Below are 19,545 nucleotides of genomic sequence, written 5' to 3'. Positions count from 1 at the left end.
TGGAGCAAAGACAAAAACAAAATAAACAAAACAACAACAGCAATACACTTCTTCATAATTATCTCATTTACATATTATATAACAATTTCACCCAATGTCTCCGATTTTTTTGGGTGATCAGGCCAGAAAGTCAGAAAAGAGGTCAACACTAGTGTTGGGCAATATACCGTTTATACCGTATACCGGGGTATTTCGAAATACCGAAGGTATGATTTTCAATATAATTGAAAAATAAACCCCCGAGGTGCTGCGGGGGAGCGTGCTACCCCACTGCTTATAACTATAAGAAATATAAATGTGTCAAATACATTTTCTTCAGCTCAGGGATCCAGCAATGCATTTGGTTTGCTAAATTGCAAGCTAAGTGGCTAGATGTCAAGATCAAGCTTTTTGGTTAGAGCAGAAACATTCAATCCCCTCCTGGATCCAAATCCCTGTTGCCTAAATAGTTTTGCGTCTACATTTAAAAAAAAAATTATTCCGTTTTTTTGAAATTGTGCCCCTTGTGTGCATTTCGGATAATATCTTATATGGTATGGTACAGAAACGGTATGAAAATCTGGATACGCCCAACCCTTGTGAGTCTGTTCTTTCCCTGTACTTCAGACTCCTTGTTTGAAACATTCTCTGTGCCAGGTTTGTATAGTTGTTCAGTACATTTCTCATCAGGAGAACTTACATGTGTGCAGCCAAAATTCAGACTCCAGATACTTCAGAAAACTTTGTTTTGCGTGTCCTTTAAGGTGTATCCTTTCACACCTGTGAAGAACATACTAAAAACCAAATAAAAAGACCACACATAATAAATCAGACATGGTATTAACACCACTAACAAATATTCACAAGTATAGATGGGTGGGTTGTGTATGCAGGTGTGTGCATGGGGGGAAAAAGTAGAAGCAAAAGAAACAAATGGCCAGGCCTTTCTTAATTTGGGAGCTCCGTTAACTGCCGGATTTGGGTACCTTTATACTTGCAGAATTTCAATAACTGCTGTCACAACGCATAAGGCCTCAGAATCATTTCAAAGGGACAGATAAAGAATAATTGTTAGACTCATCAGAATACTTGGTAGTGGACATTCCATCCTCTCCTGGAAGAGAAAAATAAACATTTAGTTAGTTTTCACTATACTAAATCATAATCTGTCCTAAATATTCCAAATCTTAATCAGTCGAAAAATTTCAATATTCGGTACTAGGCCTATGTACCTCCCTCTCTTTTCCAATCGAGCTTATTGCATTTTGTCAGAGAAGCTCAATTAAACCTAGCCTAGGCAGCCGATCTGCACTATCGTCTAGGCTTGATGTGCATTCCCGGCAATACACTTGTACATAAAGCATCCTCCATTCAGGCTGCAAAGGCATAATTTTCTTTCTTAACTAGCTTCAATGGCGAGAAGGCGGGGGGGGGGGGGTGGAAATGGGGAAAATATGCATACGTTCTTTATGAAACACCATTTTCTATCACCATTTTCAGATTTTCGGACAATTTAGGATGTTGCACATTGCGTTCAGCCAAGGCTGTAAAAGAGATGAAGGATGCCTGCAGGCCCCTTACTGGTGCTTCCTTTCTCCTACGTCACCTCAAGGTCCCTGTGGAGTGCTGGCAGGCCTTCCAAAATAGACAGAGCAAGGAAATGTGTAAACAATGCGCTTATCAAATTTGTTCAGCTTTTGGAAAGGCACTGGGTTAGCCATCCTCACATGAAACATAATAGCCCCGCCTATTTCTGCGTGACGGAGTTCATTTCACCCCTTTGGGTAATTAGATATTTTTAAACGCCATCCATCACAGCCTTAAATAGCTATTATAAAGGGAGAAGAACATCATAGACCATGGCTGTATGATTTTTTTTCTTCTTCATTTAATTTATTTGATTGAATAATTTCTTACATAGTTGTTCTCAGTTAAAATATTCCTTTTTAAATAAATAAATATTATTTGAACCGTTCTTACTCTGATTAAGCAATTGTTGATTGTTTTGTATAGCAGTACGTAAAGTGCCTCATGTTGTACTCATCTTGAAAAGAAAGTTTGAAGAGATCCATGTAGTCACAGAAAACGGTACATCAGACATCGCTCCTATTAGTGGTTTGACGTCACTCATAATGTCCGTGGCCACACATAATGTTGTTGTGAGCGTTGTGACAGTTTTTGCTTTGTCATTATGTGGCATTGTGTGTAGATTGATGAGGGGGGAAAAAATAATTATATCAATCAGTACAGTCGCCTTGTATAACAAAATATATATATATATATCACACACACACACACACACACACACACACACACACACACACACACACACACACACACACACACACACACACACACACACACACACACACACACACACACACACACACACACACACACACACACACACACACACAGTGCATTCGGAAAGTATTCAGACCCCTTGACTTTTCCCACATTTTGTACCATTACAGCCTTGTTCTAACATTTATTAAATAGTTTTTTCCCTCATCAATCTACACACAATACCCCCATAATGACATTTTTGCAAATGTATTAAAAAATTAAAAAATGAAATATTACATTTACGTAACTATACAGACCCTTTACTCAGTACTTTGTTGAAGCACCTGTGTAAGCAATAACAGCCTCAAGTCTTCATGACGCTACAAGCTTGGCACACCTGTGTTTGCGGAGTTTCCACCATTCTTCTCTGCAGATCCTCTCAAGCTCTGTCAGGTTCGGTGCGGAGTGTCGCTGCACAGCTATATTCAGGTCTCCCCAGAGATGTTTGATCGGGTTCAAGTCTATGCTCTGGCTGAGCCACTCAAGGACATTCAATAAGTTTGAAACAAGTTGTTATTTTGTTGTCTTAAACAGAAAATATCATCCAACTGTCTCCTGAGGTGCACATATAGAGCAAGCTGGAGCACTGAACTCTTAGTCCCGTTTTCAGTGGTTGTGTCAGGGTTGTGTGGTGGTTCTTCATGCCTGCAGATTTCCCCTCCACCACTAATCAATATCTTCGGCCTGCTCTGGCTTGCCCTGGAATGCACGTCTTGGCTGGGCTCTAGTGCCAGTGGTCATATACTAATGAGCTACTGAAACAGGAACTAGCAAGATGTCAGCCCCCACAAATCGGTTTTCAGACATCTTTGAGGCTGTCTGTAGTTCATATTATAGCTCAGTGATAACATACCATGATCACTTCCTTTAACACATCCCCTGAGACGTCCTTTCTTGTCTCTGGAAACTTACTGTGATAACCTTTATACACACTTTTAAACTTCTCTTCTGTTTGCTTCACTGTTTGTGCCCACCAGTCAGTGGATTGGGAGGCATGAAGAGCCATATCACCACAAAGCTCTCAGTCCTTGCCTCTCCCTCTCCTGTATAGGTTCAATGAACTGACAATGGCTCTCATTCCCATCATATTCCTATATTGGAACCCAAGTTTATTCCCAATAAGCAGTGACTCCTTCTAAAAAACGACTTTAATTCCAAGTTGTGGGTTATATTGTGATGTTTTTACAATGTATCCTTTCGGCACCAATCGTAATTCACTAATTGTGTTAATTTTCCAGTCTAAATTTCTGGATTCATTCATTTATTTTGGAATATTTTGTACATGTACAATATATTCTTCTCCTGTGGGAATCTCCACCCCAGAACCATACGCTGTTAAGTCCTAAATACTATCTCTATCCCCTCGGATTTAGTAACGGTTGCACTATCCACCTGTCACGCACGCACGCACGCACGCACGCACGCACGCACGCACGCACGCACGCACGCACGCACGCACGCACACACACACACACACACACACACACACACACACACACACACACACACACACACACACACACACACACACACACACACACACACAGGATGTTTCCTAAATGGCCATATCTACGATTTGTTTAAACTTTTGAAACTTCACTCTCTACGGAAAACTCTCTGTTCCTTAACCGTGATATCCTGGCGACAATGCCAATCGATAAGAAGACCAGTATCTCAATATACCATAAATATATTTATCATACAAAAGAGCCCAAACTCAAAGTGACGTTTCAAACGTGTACTCAACAAAGATGTCCAGCTGAATACATACATTCAATACAGTGCCGTGTCCACGTACACCCTCAGCTCTCACCCCCTCCCTTCCACAAATATGTACTTCAGTACTTTTCCACCACCCAGGATTTCTCTGTGCATATCACAGGACTTCTAATCAGTCAGTAGAGGCCTTGAGTTATTGGGACTACACATTCCTACAGTCCACTGCAGTCCACTAAACTTGTCATACACAAAGAGCTTAAACCTAGCACTACTTTCAATCTCTTACGGATGTATAAAAACAATCAAAGAGGATATAATGCTATGAAAAGGTAAAGATATGAAGCAGTAATATAAAACAGTATTTTACACTCAACGTAAATCATGTTTTTTAAAAGCTGCGTACAACGTGGGTCTTTCTTCCAGTAAAAAAAAGACAACAGCCTACGTACAAGACTATCTCCTTCACTAATTGTCTAAACTGTGCGTTAGAGAAAACTCGGTATCACTGTACCCATTTCCTTATTGAATATATTTGCAAATATCCTTATTTACATCTCATTTGTGGGTTTTTTGTTGCCTGGTTCCAGATTTGTTTGAGCTCTTGTCAAATGACAATAACGTGAGAACAGTTCCATAAGGTGAAAAGAAACAGACTGGCACCCAGGCTAAAAAAAACAATAGGCCCTACCTGTCACTTTTTGCATAACTGGTCAGGATACTGGCATATCATTGGATGGGCTGACTTTAAGGATTTGGATAAAAGGGCAGACGATAAGCAATTTCTTCCATTTTCCACTGTGCAAGATTGCCTCTGACAATCTCATCCTTAAAATGTTATTTGCCATAGACTTTTAATCATTTACCAACTTAATTTCTCACGTTTATTTTGAAAATGCCTCTGAAATTCGAACTTGGTCCTGGCAGGATGATTGGGGGTTCTAACCCCTGTTTCATTATTGCAGAAATTGGACAGAACCACCAAGGAGATATCGAAATCGCAAAGAAAATGATCAAGATGGCCAAGGTAATGGAAGCTAAATGAAGAGACATTGTAAGACTGTAAGGACTGGTTTCCTGGACACAGTTATGGACAAAAAGCATGCTGAATACAGAATATGGTCTTCAGTGAAAGTCTTTTTTTTTGTCCAGGACTAGGCTTAATCTGTGTTAGCCTAACTGCCCTTTAGTGTGGCTTAAGCTTCAGTTTAATACAATAGATTGGGTGACAAGATTCTCTGGGAGAATCGGATAGAAAGGCACACATATACATGTATGAGTGTGGGGCAACTTAGTCATCCTGCATCCCTCCCATGTAAATCGTCCCTTAATAACCTCAAATCAAAAGCTAATGTAGAAATGGCATGACTGAGGGGAAAGGTATTTTCTGCTATGATCCTGATAGTGTACTGCTGCTGTACATGGATTTGCACAGTATGTGTGTGTGTGTGTGTGTGTTTGATGCTATTACTCATGTTGGCATCAATTCACAGGACTGTGGGGCAGACTGCGCCAAGTTTCAGAAGAGTGAACTTGAGCACAAGTTCAACAAGCGTACTCTGGAGAGTCCCTACACCTCCAAACAATCCTGGGGAAAGACGTACGGAGAGCACAAACGTCATCTGGAGTTCAGTCATGAACACTATAGAGAGCTCCAGATATATGCAAAGGAGGTTGGAATCTTCTTCACCGCTTCTGGAATGGACAAGGTAAGAGGTTATTCCATGATAAATGTCTATTGAATTCGTCTGCTGTGACTGTGTTTATATTCCGGATTTCAAGCAAAACATGCATGACTATCCCAACTGCTTTGCGTCGCTTGTTACATGGCTGTGGAGTTCCTGGATGAGCTTGATGTGCCCTTCTTCAAAGTTGCCTCATGCGATGCCAACAATTTCCCCTGTCTGGAACTGACTGCAAAAAAAGGTCAGTGATTTAAGTTAACACTGTGTTATATATGTACTACATCTTTGCCACCTGTTACTGTGGTAGAAGTTAAATGTTACCAATTTTATGTTCTCTGAATGTGCAGTGTCAACATGTGTAATATGCGGCATATCAGTAAAGTTAGTTACTGTTGAAATTACAACTTTGTTTAACCTCAGGACGGCCTATGGTGATATCCAGTGGGATGCAGTCAATGGCGACAATGAGACGAGTCTATCAGACGGTCAAGGAACACAATCAGAACTTCACCATCCTACAGTGCACCAGTGCCTACCCATTGGACCCTGAGGATGTCAACCTACGTGTCATAGCAGTAAGACTTCCCATTGGTTTATTACAAGGAAAGGGTTGTCAGGCAGGAACAGCAAGTTATCTGTTGTCACCCCAGAGTAACATCATAAGGAAACATAGGTTGAGTCAAGTGCACAGCGATGGAAAAGAAAGAGAGAGAGAGAGAGAGAGAGAGAGAGAGAGAGAGAGAGAGAGAGAGAGAGAGAGAGAGAGAGAGAGAGAGAGAGAGAGAGAGAGAGAGAGAGAGAGAGAGAGAGAGAGAGAGAAAACAAGAATTTGACATATTTCTGTTCAGGCCACCACTGAAGGAAATGAATTGACCAATGGAATTTTACTCTTCCTTTTCCTGATACTGTAGGAATACCAGAAGGAATTCCCTGATATTCCCATCGGATATTCTGGCCATGAGAGGGGAATCAGCATCACCGTGGCAGCAGTGGCAATGGGGGCAAAAGTCGTGGAGCGTCACGTGACCCTGGACAAGAGCTGGAAGGGCAACGACCACGAGGCGTCACTGGAGCCTTCTGAGCTGACAGAGCTGGTCAGAGCCATCCGCCTGGTGGAGCGGGCCCAAGGCACGGGCGTCAAACAGATGCTACCCTGTGAGAAAGCCTGCCATGACAAGGTGAGTTAGCCTCGGGAGGTTTAAATGAAAATAAATATGACATCATTTTTGGAGACTGTTATTACTATGAATGGCAAAGGGAAAATATTTATTTAGTATATTTTGACATACAGTGCATTCAGAAAGTATTCAGACCCCTTCCCTTTTCCACATTACGTTACGTTACATTACAGCCTTATTCTAAAATGTATTAAATTGGTTTTTTCTCTCTCATCAATCTACACACAATACCCCATAATGACAAAGACAAAAAAAGGGTTTTAGACATTTTTGCTAATTAATAACAAATGTAAAACTGAAATAACACATTTACATACAGTACCAGTCAAAAGTTTGGACACACCTACTCATTCAAGGGTTTTAATTTATTTTTACTATTTTCAACAAAACTATAAAATAACACATATGGAATCATGTAGTAACCAAAAAAGTGTTAAACAAATCAAAACATATTTATATTTGAGATTCTTCAACGTAGCCATCCTTGCCTTGATGACAGCTCTGCACACTCTTGACATTCTCTCAACCAGCTTCATGAGTTTGGTCACCTGGAATGCATTTCAATTAACAGGTGTGCCTTGTTAAAGGTTAATTTGTGGAATTTCTTTCCTTCATAATGCATTTGAGCCAATCAGTTGTGTTGTGACAAGGTAGGGGCGGTATACAGAAGATAGCCATATTTGGTAAAAGACCAAGTCCTTATTATGGCAAGAACAGCTCAAATAAGCATCATTACTTTAAGACATGAAGGTCAGTCAATCCGGAAAAAAAGTTTATTCAAGTGCAGTCACAAAAACCATCAAGCGCTATGATGAATCTGGCTCTCATGAGGACCGCCACAGGAAAGGAAGACCCAGAGTTAACTCTGCTGCAGAGGATAAGTTCATTAGAGTTAACTGCACTTCAGATTGCAGCCCAAATGAACGCTTCACAAAGTTCAAGTAACAGACACATCTCAACATCAACTGTTCAGAGAAGACTGCATGAATCAGGCCTTTATGGTCTAATTGCTGCAAAGAAACCACTAGTAAAGGACACCAATAATAAGAAGAGACTTGCTTGGGCTAAGAAACACGAGCATTGGACATTAGACCGGTGAAAATCTGTCCTTTGGTCTGATGAGTCCAAATTGTATATTTTTGGTATATAAATATATATATATATATTTTTGGTCTTTGTGAGACGCAGAGTAGGTGAACAGATGATCTCCTCATGTGTGGTTCCCACCGTGAAGCATGGAGAAGGAGGTGTAAAAGTGCTTTGCTGGTGACACTGTCTGATTTATATAGAATTCAAGGCCCACTTAACCAGCATGGCTACCACAGCATTCTGCAGCCATACACCATCCCATCCGGTTTACGCTTAGTGGGACTATCATTTGTTTTTCAACAGGACAATGACCCAACACACCTCCAGGCTGTGTAAGGGCTATTTGACCAATAAGGAGAGTGATAGAGTGCTGCATCAGAAGACCTGGCCTCCACTATCACCCAACCTCAGTTCAATTGAGATGGTTTGGGATGAGTTGTACAGCAGAGTGAAGGAAAAGCAACCAACAAGTGCTCAGCATATGTGAGAATTCCTTCAAGAATGTTGGAAAAACATTCCAGGTGAAACTGGTTGAGATAATGCCAAGAGTGTGGGAGCGATTACAGTCTCAAGTCTTCTTGGGTATGACACTACATGCTTGGCACACCTGTATTTGGGGTATTTCACCCATTTGTCTCTGCAAATCCTCTCAAGCTCTGTCAGGTTGGATGGGGACAGCTAGACAGCTATTTTCAGGTCTCTCCAGAGATGTTCGATCAGGTTCAAGTCCGGGCTGTGGCTGGGCCACTCAAGGACATTCAGAGACTTGCTCGAAGCCACTCCTGCGTTGTCTTGGCTGTGTGCTTAGGGTTGTTGTCTTGTGGGAAGGTGAACTTCGCCCCGGTCTGAGGTCCTGAGCGCTCTGGAGAAGGTTTTCATCAAGGATCTCTCGATCCTTGTACTTTGCTCAGTTCATCTTTCCCTCGATCCTGACTAGTCTCCCAGTTCCTGCTTCTGAAAAACATCCCCACAACATGATGCTGCCACCACCATGCTTCACAGTAGGTATGGTATTGGCCAGGTGATGAGCGGTGCTTGATTTCCTCCAGATGTGACGCTTGGCATTCAAGCGAAATAGTTCAATCTTGGTTTCATCAGACCAGAGAATCTTGTTTCTCATAGTCTGAGAGTCCTTTAGGTGCCTTTTGGCAAACTCCAGGCGGGATGTCATGTGCCTTTTACTGACAGGTATGTGCCTTTCCAAATCATGTTGAATCAATTTAGTTTACCACAGGTGGACTCCAATCAAGTTGCAGCAACATCTCAAGGACGATCAATGGAAACAGGATGCACCTGAGCTCAATTTCTGTGTGCTTAGAGTCACTGACTGAGTAAAGCCAGTGTCTATGTATGCGGATGACTCAACACTATACACGTCAGCTACTACAGTGACTGAAATGACTGCAACACTCAACAAAGAGCTGCAGTTAGTTTCAGAGTGGGTGGCAAGGAATAAGTTAGCCCTAAATATTTCTAAAACTTAAAGCATTAAATTTGGAACAAAACACTCACTGAATCCTAAAGCTCAACTAAATATTGTAATAAATAATGTGGAAATTGAGCAGGTTGAGATGACTAAACTGCTTGGAGTAACCCTAGATTGTAAACTGTCATGGTCAAAACATATTGATGCAGTAGTAGCTAAGATGGGGAGAAGTATGTCTATAATAAATGATGCTCTGCCTTTTTAACAACACTATCAACAAGGCAGGTCCTACAGGCCCTAGTTTTGTTGCACTTTGACTACTGTTCAGTCGTGTGGTCAGGTGCCACAAAAAAGGACTTAGGAATATTGCAATTGGCTCAGAACAGGTCGAAACAATCATGGACATTTAGGTAGCTAGCTGTTGCTAGTTAGTTTGTCCTGGGAGATTAATATTGAGATGCTATTTTACCTGACGTACAAGAACCAGCTAAAAACAGGAAAATATGCATAATTTTGACCCGGAGTCGTACAAAATCGTGTGTTTCTCTACTCCAACGATAAATCCACAGATGAAAAGAGAAACCTAGTTAATTATCTTTAATGAATCTCTCCTCGTGTATTTCAAACATCAACGTGTGTTTGTATCTTTTTCCTGATATCCAATGAGGCGACAGTCAACACACGGTGCATCTCAAATAGAACCAAGTTCTATTGTAGCTCTTGGCTACGCAGAGGCACGTTCAAGCACGCGAGAGATGTGGGGGAAATGATTGAATAACATGTAAGTGTAACAACTTAAACTAAAGTCAAAAATAAAATTGGAAAAACTATTTAGTAACCTGAAATTAAATAATTAAGAAAAACATTTGAAAAACTATACTGAAACTACAATTTAAGCCCTTTTTTTTTTTTTTTACTACTGGGGTTTTCGACACTGATGTGTATAAACCCTGAATTACTGACAGGGGGCGCTGTATTGAAGCCACCGCATAGCCATCTTGGCACTCATCAAATCAAATGTATTTATATAGCCCTTCTTACATCAGCTGATATCTCAAAGTGCTGTACAGAAACCCAGCCTAAAACCCCAAACAGCAAGCAATGCAGGTGTAGAAGCACGGTGGCTAGGAAAAACTCCCTAGAAAGGCCAAAACCTAGGAAGAAACCTAGAGAGGAACCAGGCTATGAGGGGTGGCCAGTCCTATTCTGGCTGTGCCGGGTGGAGATTATAACAGAACATGGCCACTCCTCATTAGTAAAAATATTTTGGAAGCTATAGAAATGCATTTATTAATGTCTACATTAGTTTTTGACATGTGTATTATATTACACACACCTTAAAGCATACTTTGAAATTAGATTATGTGAGCTAAACATAAAAAATATATTAAACATTTCTTAGTCTTTTTTTTTTAGAGAGAGTACTACTTTTACTGTGCCCACTACAACAACAAAACATACTTAAATACATGTATTTTTTTCCTTGAAATATTTAATTTAAATACTGTAGAATTACATTCATTCCTATGGAGGACTGCTCCTACAACGGAGTACCAATAGCAATCCAGGGTATATACACGTCATTGGTTTTCAAGCTTCCGGCGGTTAAAATGCTTCCAGTAGATGGCGATGTTTTTGTGCATCACTGGCTATCAGTGGAGAAAGGCAAAACCCCGTAGGAGATTATTTAGAGTACATTACTGGAAAGGACAAAAGGAAATGTATTGTAGTGTCAGAAGATGGCAGCCAGTGTGGAACAGAGATCAAATAAAATCAAGATAAACAAGTTGAGACAGCCTCCAGCTATTAGTAGCTCCACGTCAACGGCAACCAGTAGCAGAGAGCAGAAACTTGGCAACCTCATTCAAATTAGTTTAAAAAGAGAAAAGAAGCACTGGTTAATTTATTCATCGAGCCTGTCAAGTCTAAAGACTATGCGAGGAGCCAGGAGTATTTAACACTACATAATAAGTGTTCATTGTTGGCAATTTAAAAACATTTGTGTGGTGGATTGTTGACCTGCATCATAAAAAAAACTGATGTTCATTTCTGTTTAACAAAAATATGACATAAACATAACATGGATTTTTTTGCTGTTGTTTTTGCTTTTGTTGCAGCTGTTTTTTATTAACCTTATTTGAAGGTGTTAGTGAATCATACGTTTAACCTTAATAACTCTGGCTGAAAATGTTATTAGTTACATAATATTTACACTGCGTCACAAGCGTTCATTGTGGACAATTTAAAAAGGTTTGTGTGGCGGACTATTGATCCTCATTCCTCGAAAACAGATGTTAATTTTGGTGTAACAAAATACACCTGGCTGTCATCCAAAAATGGGTTTTTCAGTTTCAAAACTCTACAATATTACATAAACATAGCATGTGCCTTGACTTCATTTGTCCCCCCCCTCCTTCTCTGTCTTTCACTCAGATAAAGGTAAAGGTAGGCTACTTGATTCTTTTAACATGTACTACTAAAGTTTAAAAAAGCTTTGGATTGGTGTAAACATGGGCAAGAGAGTTTCCTTTCACCATATTTATTGCACCAGTCTAGGCTATTATTCTTTTAAATCAAAGTCACATCAAGATTGAGCTAGCCAAACATATGACCTGGCCCATCACTTTACGTTTTAATGCCCCCCCATTGGCACGAAGTGACATCCCCAAAATCTATACTATAGGCCTAGTAAACATAAATGGCTCCCAGTATTCCACCAATAAGCTACTTTCTGTCCCTAAAATTAAAACTGAAACGAAATAATACATAAGCGAAACTGAATAAAAACTAGTACATCAAGTCTGAAAACGAACTAAACTAAACTTAATTTCAAATAAAAATCCAAAAACAAATAAATGTTTTATATTAAATTACAAAACCAATTACCTGTGAGTGAATGGAGAACCTTTATTTTGAAACATGAGTGGAGAGGAAACCACGTGGATTCCGGATGTGCAACGTGTAAATTAGCTCGAACTTTTCCGCGAGAACCCACACCTGACTGTCTCTGTACTACTGGCTCAGAGCAAGCGAACATCTTATCGCTACAAACATTTTAGGAAACCGCATTTATCACATTTCCAAAATGCCTCTGAAATTCGAGCTTTGTCCTGGCAGGATGATTGGGGGTTCTAACCCCTGTTTCATTATTGCAGAAATTGGACAGAACCACCAGGGAGATATCGAAATTGCCAAGAAAATGATCAAGATGGCTAAGGTAATGTTAGTAGCATGCTTTAATCAGTTATCTTAACTCAGCTGCTGTATTGGGGACCATGGTACTGGCTTACTTGCTAGTAAACTAGCAGCTACTTTACTTTGAAGTAGATTCCAGTGCCCACAGAACTGTAAAATGACAGTAGCTCTGCTGCTAACTGCTCTGTTGCTTGCTGGGGCTGTATTTAAAATCGTGACGTTGAGACCATGGGCATCTATTGGTCAACTTAGTAAGGACTGATAATGGTGGATACGGAATTCCTACCAGAGCCAGAGATGTGGCATAACAGATACCCAACCTCATATACACAAAATTATCACACCATTTGACTGTTTTATGAAAAGGCAGTGGGTGTGTTAGTTACAGATTTACGTGATAATGTGATTTAACCAAAGATTTTTGGTATCCATTCAAGTTAAGTTTAAGCTTTTTAATTTCACGTGCACAAGTACAGTGAAATGGCTTTCTTGCCTTAGTTACAGGTTAGGTACTGTTTGGTGTAGCACAGTGACATTTCGACCAACCTTAAATTGGCGATACTATCTTTGTTTTTGATTCAGCCAAACATTTATCTTCTAAAATGTCAGTGTCCAGTTGCAGGTGATGCGTTTTTAAATGTATTAATGTTGTGCTCCATGAGTAATCCAACAATGTCTTTGTCGCCATCTTGTCTATTTCAAATCTTCTCTCATTGTTCGAGACAGGTGAAGTGTCATCATGACATGTGGCACTTTGGGGTGTGGACCCACCTGTCTCAATCAATGAGAGAAGATTTGAAACAAGGTTCCCTCATCCTCATTGGTAACACATTTTACAACTATGTGACCCTACTCATATTGAAAATCAATTCACAGGACTGTGGGGCAGACTGCGCCAAGTTTCAGAAGAGTGAACTTGAGCACAAGTTCAACAAGCGTGCTCTGGAGCGTCCCTACACCTCCAAACAATCCTGGGGAAAGACGTACGGAGAGCACAAGCGCCACCTTGAGTTCAGTCATATACAATACGTAGAGCTTCAGAATTATGCAAAGGAGGTTGGAATTTTCTTTACTGCTTCAGGAATGGATGAGGTAAGAATGATGGTGATGTGGAATAGGCCCGTAGAGCCCCATAGTGAAGGTGTCATAATACCCATTAAATCTAGCAGTCAAATAGGGAAATGGTTCAAATTTTTTCCCATTGGGAATTTTAGAAACGCCGTAAATAAGGGCTGTGTTTCCTGTATCCTTACCCAGGTGTGATGTTTTGATAGTCTAGAAGAAAAAGAAACGCACACCTATTTAGGCGAGGTGCTGGTTTAGCGGAGTAGAAAACTTGAAAATTAAGGCGAGCCGCACACTCTAGGAGCTCAGATGAAATTTTCAAGTGATGTTTTGATAACCAGGTAGATCTCAATCTGACAGGGTGACTTTTATTAATATATTCAGCTCTATTTACTAGAGATCGACCGATTTATGATTTTTCAACGCCGATACCAATTATTGGAGGACCCAAAAAAGCCGATGCCGATTTTAAAAAAAATATATATATATATATAATAATTATTTTATTTAATTTATTATTATTTAATTTATTTGTAATGACATTTACAACAATACTGAATGAACACTTATTTTAACTTAATATAATACATCAATAAAATAAATTTAGCCTCAAATAGAATGGAACATGTTCATTTTGGTTTAAATAATGCAAAATCAAAGTGTTGGAGAAGAAAGTAAAAGTGCAATATGTGCCATGTAAGAAAGCTAAGGTTTAAGTTCCTTGCTCAGAACATGAGAACATATGAAAGCTGGTGGTTCCTTTTAACATGAGTCTTGGGTCGGGAGTTGATCGGCTTGAAGTCATAAACAGAGCAATGCTTGAAGCATTGTGAAGAGCGGCTGACAAAACGCACGAAAGTGCTGTTGAATGAATGCTTACGAGCCTGCTGGTGCCTACCATCGCTCAGTCAGACTGCTCTATCAAATCATAGACTTAATTATAACATAACACACAGAAATACAAGCCTTTCCGATTAATCGGTCGACCTCTACTATTTACGCTCAGATTCGAAAATGCTAATTAGCATCAAAGTAGACATGCAAAACTACAAATCCCTGCACTCCTGAACTTCATCTCTAACTGACACCTTTGCTGACAGATATTGTCCATTTAAAACTTGCACAAGACAGTTCACAGGATTGTACATTTTAAAGAAGTGTAGCCAATTTATTAATTAGTACATTTAGCTAACATTAGTACATTTATCCAGAGATTCTTACCTTTGCCTCGACTCATGTCATCCAGTTCATGGTATTTGTCGTTTTTTATGATAGCCACATTAGCAGCTAATTAGCATTTCATTTTTGTGGGGTAAATACAGGCTAGTATATTGTTACGTCACCTTCTCCTAGAGAGATTTACACGGTTATCAAAACAGCACACCAGGGTAATCCTACATGAAACACAGCCTTTTATTTTAAGTGTTACTGAAATGCCCTATGGGAAAAATGAATGGGGGAAAAACAATTGGAACCATTTCCCTGTTTGACTGCTAGGTTTATTGGGGGCTATTATGACTCCTACTGTGGTACTATATTGAATATGCCTGTATAATGCATATAAAAACTGTATTAATTATTTGTTGTATATCTCTTGTTAGATGGCTGTGGAGTTCCTACACGAGCTTGATGTGCCCTTCTTCAAAGTTGGTTCAGGGGACACCAACAACTTTCCCTATCTGGAAAAGACTGCAAAAAAAGGTCAGTGATTAAACTTTACAGTATGATAGATATTTGTTGTCTTAGGCTGCTAAATTAACATTTTAGCTTCTGAGGTATTTTGATTATTTGGTCTACTTTATACCCCTGAAAGTGTAGTAAAAAATGTTGAATATCAAGGATAAAGCGAAGCGTTTTTTGCTGTTGGTGAAATTAATCTCAAATCTCTGGTTTAATGCTAGGTCGCCCCATGGTGATATCCAGTGGGATGCAGTCGATGGAGACAATGAGACGGGTCTACCAGACAGTCAAGAAACACAATCAGAACTTCTGCATCCTGCAGTGCACCAGTGCCTACCCATTGGAGGCTGAAGATGTCAACCTGCGTGTCATCGCAGTAAGAGTTTTTCATTGGTTTGAACGAAGGAATTGTTTCAGGCAAGATCAGAAAGTTGGCTGTCAACCTTGTCACCCCTAAACACATGGTGCATCTTATTTCTGTTATAAGTCAATGGACCGTTAGTGTTAGTCTGTGGTTAATGCTAAATCCAGAGAGAATACATGTTTAGAGGCAGGAAAATGACCCATAATCTTGTTCATAGGAATACCAGAAGGAATTCCCTGATATTCCCATCGGATATTCCGGGCACGAGTCTGGGGTCCACATCTCCGTGGCAGCAGTGGCGCTGGGGGCAAAGGTCATTGAGCGTCACGTGACCCTGGACAAGAGCTGGAAGGGAAGTGACCACGAAGCTTCTCTGGAGCCCTCTGAGCTGACAGAGCTGGTGAAAGCCATCCGATTGGTGGAGAGGTCTCTGGGGACGAGCATCAAGCAGATGCTGCCCTGTGAGAAGCCATGCCACGATAAGGTACTTCCTGGATGGGCACTTTTCATTGTGTTCCAACAGATGACGTTATTCTGACCACATAGCCTGACGGCCAACTGCAATGATTAATGGCAATCTGACAAGGGGGGCATTTTTTTAACAAACATTATTTAAGCATTTATTCCAATTCAGAGGTGGGTGTGTGTTAGGGCCAGGAGTTTTTCCCCCTAATCTTGTCACCTGACCTGGAAAAACTCTGTACCCTATAGGCTATGTGATCTTTGATTTTTAGGGTTTGTTGATTTACCCAAGTACTGGGCCCAATAATGTTGCTTCAAACAGGAAAGGATGTCAGATCTTCTTTTAATATATTGATTGTGTTCTCTTCCAGCTGGGGAAATCAGTGGTGGCCAAGGTGGCGATCCCCAAAGGCACGGTGCTGAGTATGGACATGCTGGGGGTGAAGGTGGGCGAGCCGAAGGGCGTTCCCCCCGAGAACATCTTCCAGCTGGTGGGCAAGTCCGTCACAGAGGACGTGGAGGAGGACGAGAGTATCACCCCAGACGTGGTCGAAAGCTATGGCAAGAAGATCAAGTGCTGAGTTGAGTAATCACCCTTGTAACACCCTGGCAATAGCCTACTGTAACCATTGTAATACCTTAACCACAATAGCAAACAACACAATGCACTTTTACAGGCTGTGAAAAGTGAAAAGGTGGTTGTGGGAACATCGATAATACAGATATTATTTAGAGGCCTAGAAGTTTCAGTTGACGGGACATGTTTTATTTTTCTGGTTTCATGTTGTTGTTTTTTTTACTAGATGGAAACAAACATTCAATGAATCAGACTTGACTAAAAGTGCCTAGTTAAGAGAAAATACAAACAATGTTCAGTAGTGACTGAAATGATTGCGTTCTAATTGAATGTTTAACTGTTCATGTATAAATGAAATGGCCATTTTTGTTAAATTGCACAATTGATTGCACTACAAAAATGTCAAATACAAAATGCCAAACACTAATGATTGTCATCTTTACCTTTTTCATCCGAAATCACACTCCTTGATTGCAATTATATTATTTTGTGATAAAATTCTGGTACAAATCAGTGTCAAAAATGAAAACATACCGTATGTACAGTACCAGTCAAGTTTGACACTCCTACTCATTCTAGGGTTTTTCTTTATTTTTACTGTTTTCTACATTGTAGAATAATAGTGAAGACATCAACTATGAAATAACACATATGGAATAATGTACTAACAAAACGTGTTAAACAAATCAAAATATATTTGAGATTCTGTAAAGTAGCTACCCTTTGCCTTGACAGCTTTGCACACTCTTGGCATTCTCTCAACCAGATTTACCTGGAATCCATTTGAAAACTAAAGATCAAGAAATTATACTCTAGATATGAAAGTGTTTTACTTTAATGTGGCTGTCTAAAGTTAAGATGTTATCTGTCATCTAAGTGTCCTCAGAAATCTACATACAATACCCAATAATGACAAAGCAAAAACAGGTTTTTATAAATCTTTGCAAATGTTTTAATTAAAAACATATCTTTATTTACATATGTATTCAGACCCTTTGCTATGAGACTCGAAATTGAGCTCAGGTGCATCCCGTTTCCATTGATCGTTCTTGATGTTTCTACAACTTAATTGGAGTCCACCTGTGGTAAATTCAATTGATTTTACATGATTTGGAAAGGCACACAACTGTCTATATAAGGTCCCACAGTTGACAGTGCATGTCAGAGCAAAAACCAAGCCATGAGGTCGAAGGAATTGTCTGTAGAGTTCCGAGACAGGATTATGTCGAGGCACAGATCTGGGGAAGAGAACAAAAACAATTATGTAGCATTGAAGGTCCCCAAGAACACAGTAGCCTCATTCCTAAAGGGAAGAAGTTTAGAACCACCAAGACTCTTCCTACAGCTGGCCGCCCGGCCAAACTGCGCAATCGGGGGAGAAGGGTCTTGGTCAGGGAGATGACCAAGAACCTGATGGTCACTCTGACAGAGCTCCAGAGTTCCTCTGTGGAGATGGGAGATCCTTCCAGAAGGACAACCATCTCTGCAGCACTCCACCAATCAGGCCTTTGTGGTAGAGTGGCCAGACAGAAGCCACTCCTCAGTTAAAGGCACATGACAGCCCGCTATGAGTTTGCCAACAGGCACGTAAAGACATGCCGACCATGAGAAACCAGATTCTCTGGTCTGATGAAACCAAGATTGAACTATTTGGCCTGAATGCCAAGTGCCACGTCCAATGAAAACCTGGCACCACCCCTACGGTGAAGTATGGTAGTGGCAGCATTATGCTGTGGGGATGTTTTTCAGCGGCAGGGACTGGGAGTCTAGTCGGGACCGAGGGAAAGATGAACGGAGCAAAGTACAGAGAAACTTGATAACCTGCTCCAGAGCGCTCAGGACCTCCAGACTGGGGACAACAACCCTAAGCACACAGCCAAGACAATGCAGGAGTGGCTTCGGAACAAGTCTCAATGTCCTTGAGTGGCCCAGCCAGAGCCTGGACTGAACACGATTGAACATCTCTGGAGGGACCTGGAAATAGCAGTGCAGCAACCTGACAGAGATTGAGAGGCTCTGCAGAGCAGAATGGGAGAAACTCCCCAAATACAGGTTTGCCAAGCTTGACACGTCATGCCCAAGAAGACTCAAGGCTGTAATAGCTGCCAAAGGTGTTGCAACAAAGTACTGAGTAAAGGCTCTGAATACTTATGTAAATGTTTTATTTTGACTAAATATTCAAATTTCTAAAAACCTGTTTTTGCTTTGTCATTATGAGGTGTGTGTTTTTTTTCTTTTTCTCCCTCAATCAATTTTAGAATAAGGCTGTAACCTAACAGTGGAAAAAGTCAAGGGGTCTGAATACTTTCCGAAGGCACTGTATATCCCAGTGAGCAAAACTGGTTCAAAAGACGTTAATGCAGCAAAACTGTTAGAAAATACATTTTTAACCAGTTATGCTCACTAGGATGTGATATAACAAATCACTATGGTACAAGTAGGGCAAAATTGGGCATGTTATAAAGTTTTATAAGAAAATTACTTAATTGTTGTGATGTAATTATACTACTATAGTCAGGATTCTCCAAACCTTTTCCAAGTGAGCTAAAGTCCTGTAGGTTTTCGCTCCAACTATAGTCAAGCACAGCTGATTCTAATAATTAGTTGGCTGATTAACTGAATCAGGTTAGTTACAACTGGGGTTGGACTGAACCTACAGGTCTGTCAGTCAACGGATTTAAACCAATGGAAGCTCTTGGATATGGTCATGTGACGTGTAGAGAAACCCATCCCATTGGGCAGTAGCATCGTGAATCACTCATCGACAGGTCTGTCTTCCCTGC

At 40.4% G+C, this 19,545-nt stretch overlaps 2 protein-coding genes across 2 annotated transcripts; both read left to right on the top strand.

Moving 5' to 3' along the window:
- The first annotated feature begins 4,854 nt into the window (after positions 1-4,854).
- LOC139566689 (sialic acid synthase-like) lies at positions 4,855-6,913 on the top strand. The gene is made up of 5 exons (XM_071387940.1): positions 4,855-5,068; positions 5,535-5,750; positions 5,868-5,967; positions 6,147-6,301; positions 6,638-6,913. Exons 1-5 carry the CDS (start codon positions 4,937-4,939, stop codon positions 6,911-6,913), a joined length of 879 nt encoding a protein of 292 aa, XP_071244041.1. The 5' UTR covers positions 4,855-4,936.
- A 5,404-nt stretch (positions 6,914-12,317) lies between these two features.
- Positions 12,318-17,189, top strand: LOC139566634 (sialic acid synthase-like). The gene is made up of 6 exons (XM_071387871.1): positions 12,318-12,636; positions 13,491-13,706; positions 15,281-15,380; positions 15,581-15,735; positions 15,941-16,207; positions 16,557-17,189. The coding sequence occupies exons 1-6, from the start codon at positions 12,505-12,507 to the stop codon at positions 16,764-16,766; spliced, it is 1,080 nt and encodes a 359-aa protein (XP_071243972.1). The 5' UTR covers positions 12,318-12,504; the 3' UTR covers positions 16,767-17,189.
- The last annotated feature ends 2,356 nt before the right edge of the window (positions 17,190-19,545 follow it).

The sequence above is a fragment of the Salvelinus alpinus genome, chromosome 39, assembly GCF_045679555.1.
Source record: "Salvelinus alpinus chromosome 39, SLU_Salpinus.1, whole genome shotgun sequence".
NCBI classification, from domain to species: Eukaryota; Metazoa; Chordata; class Actinopteri; order Salmoniformes; family Salmonidae; genus Salvelinus; species Salvelinus alpinus.
This window is presented reverse-complemented; position numbering and strand designations above follow the sequence as displayed.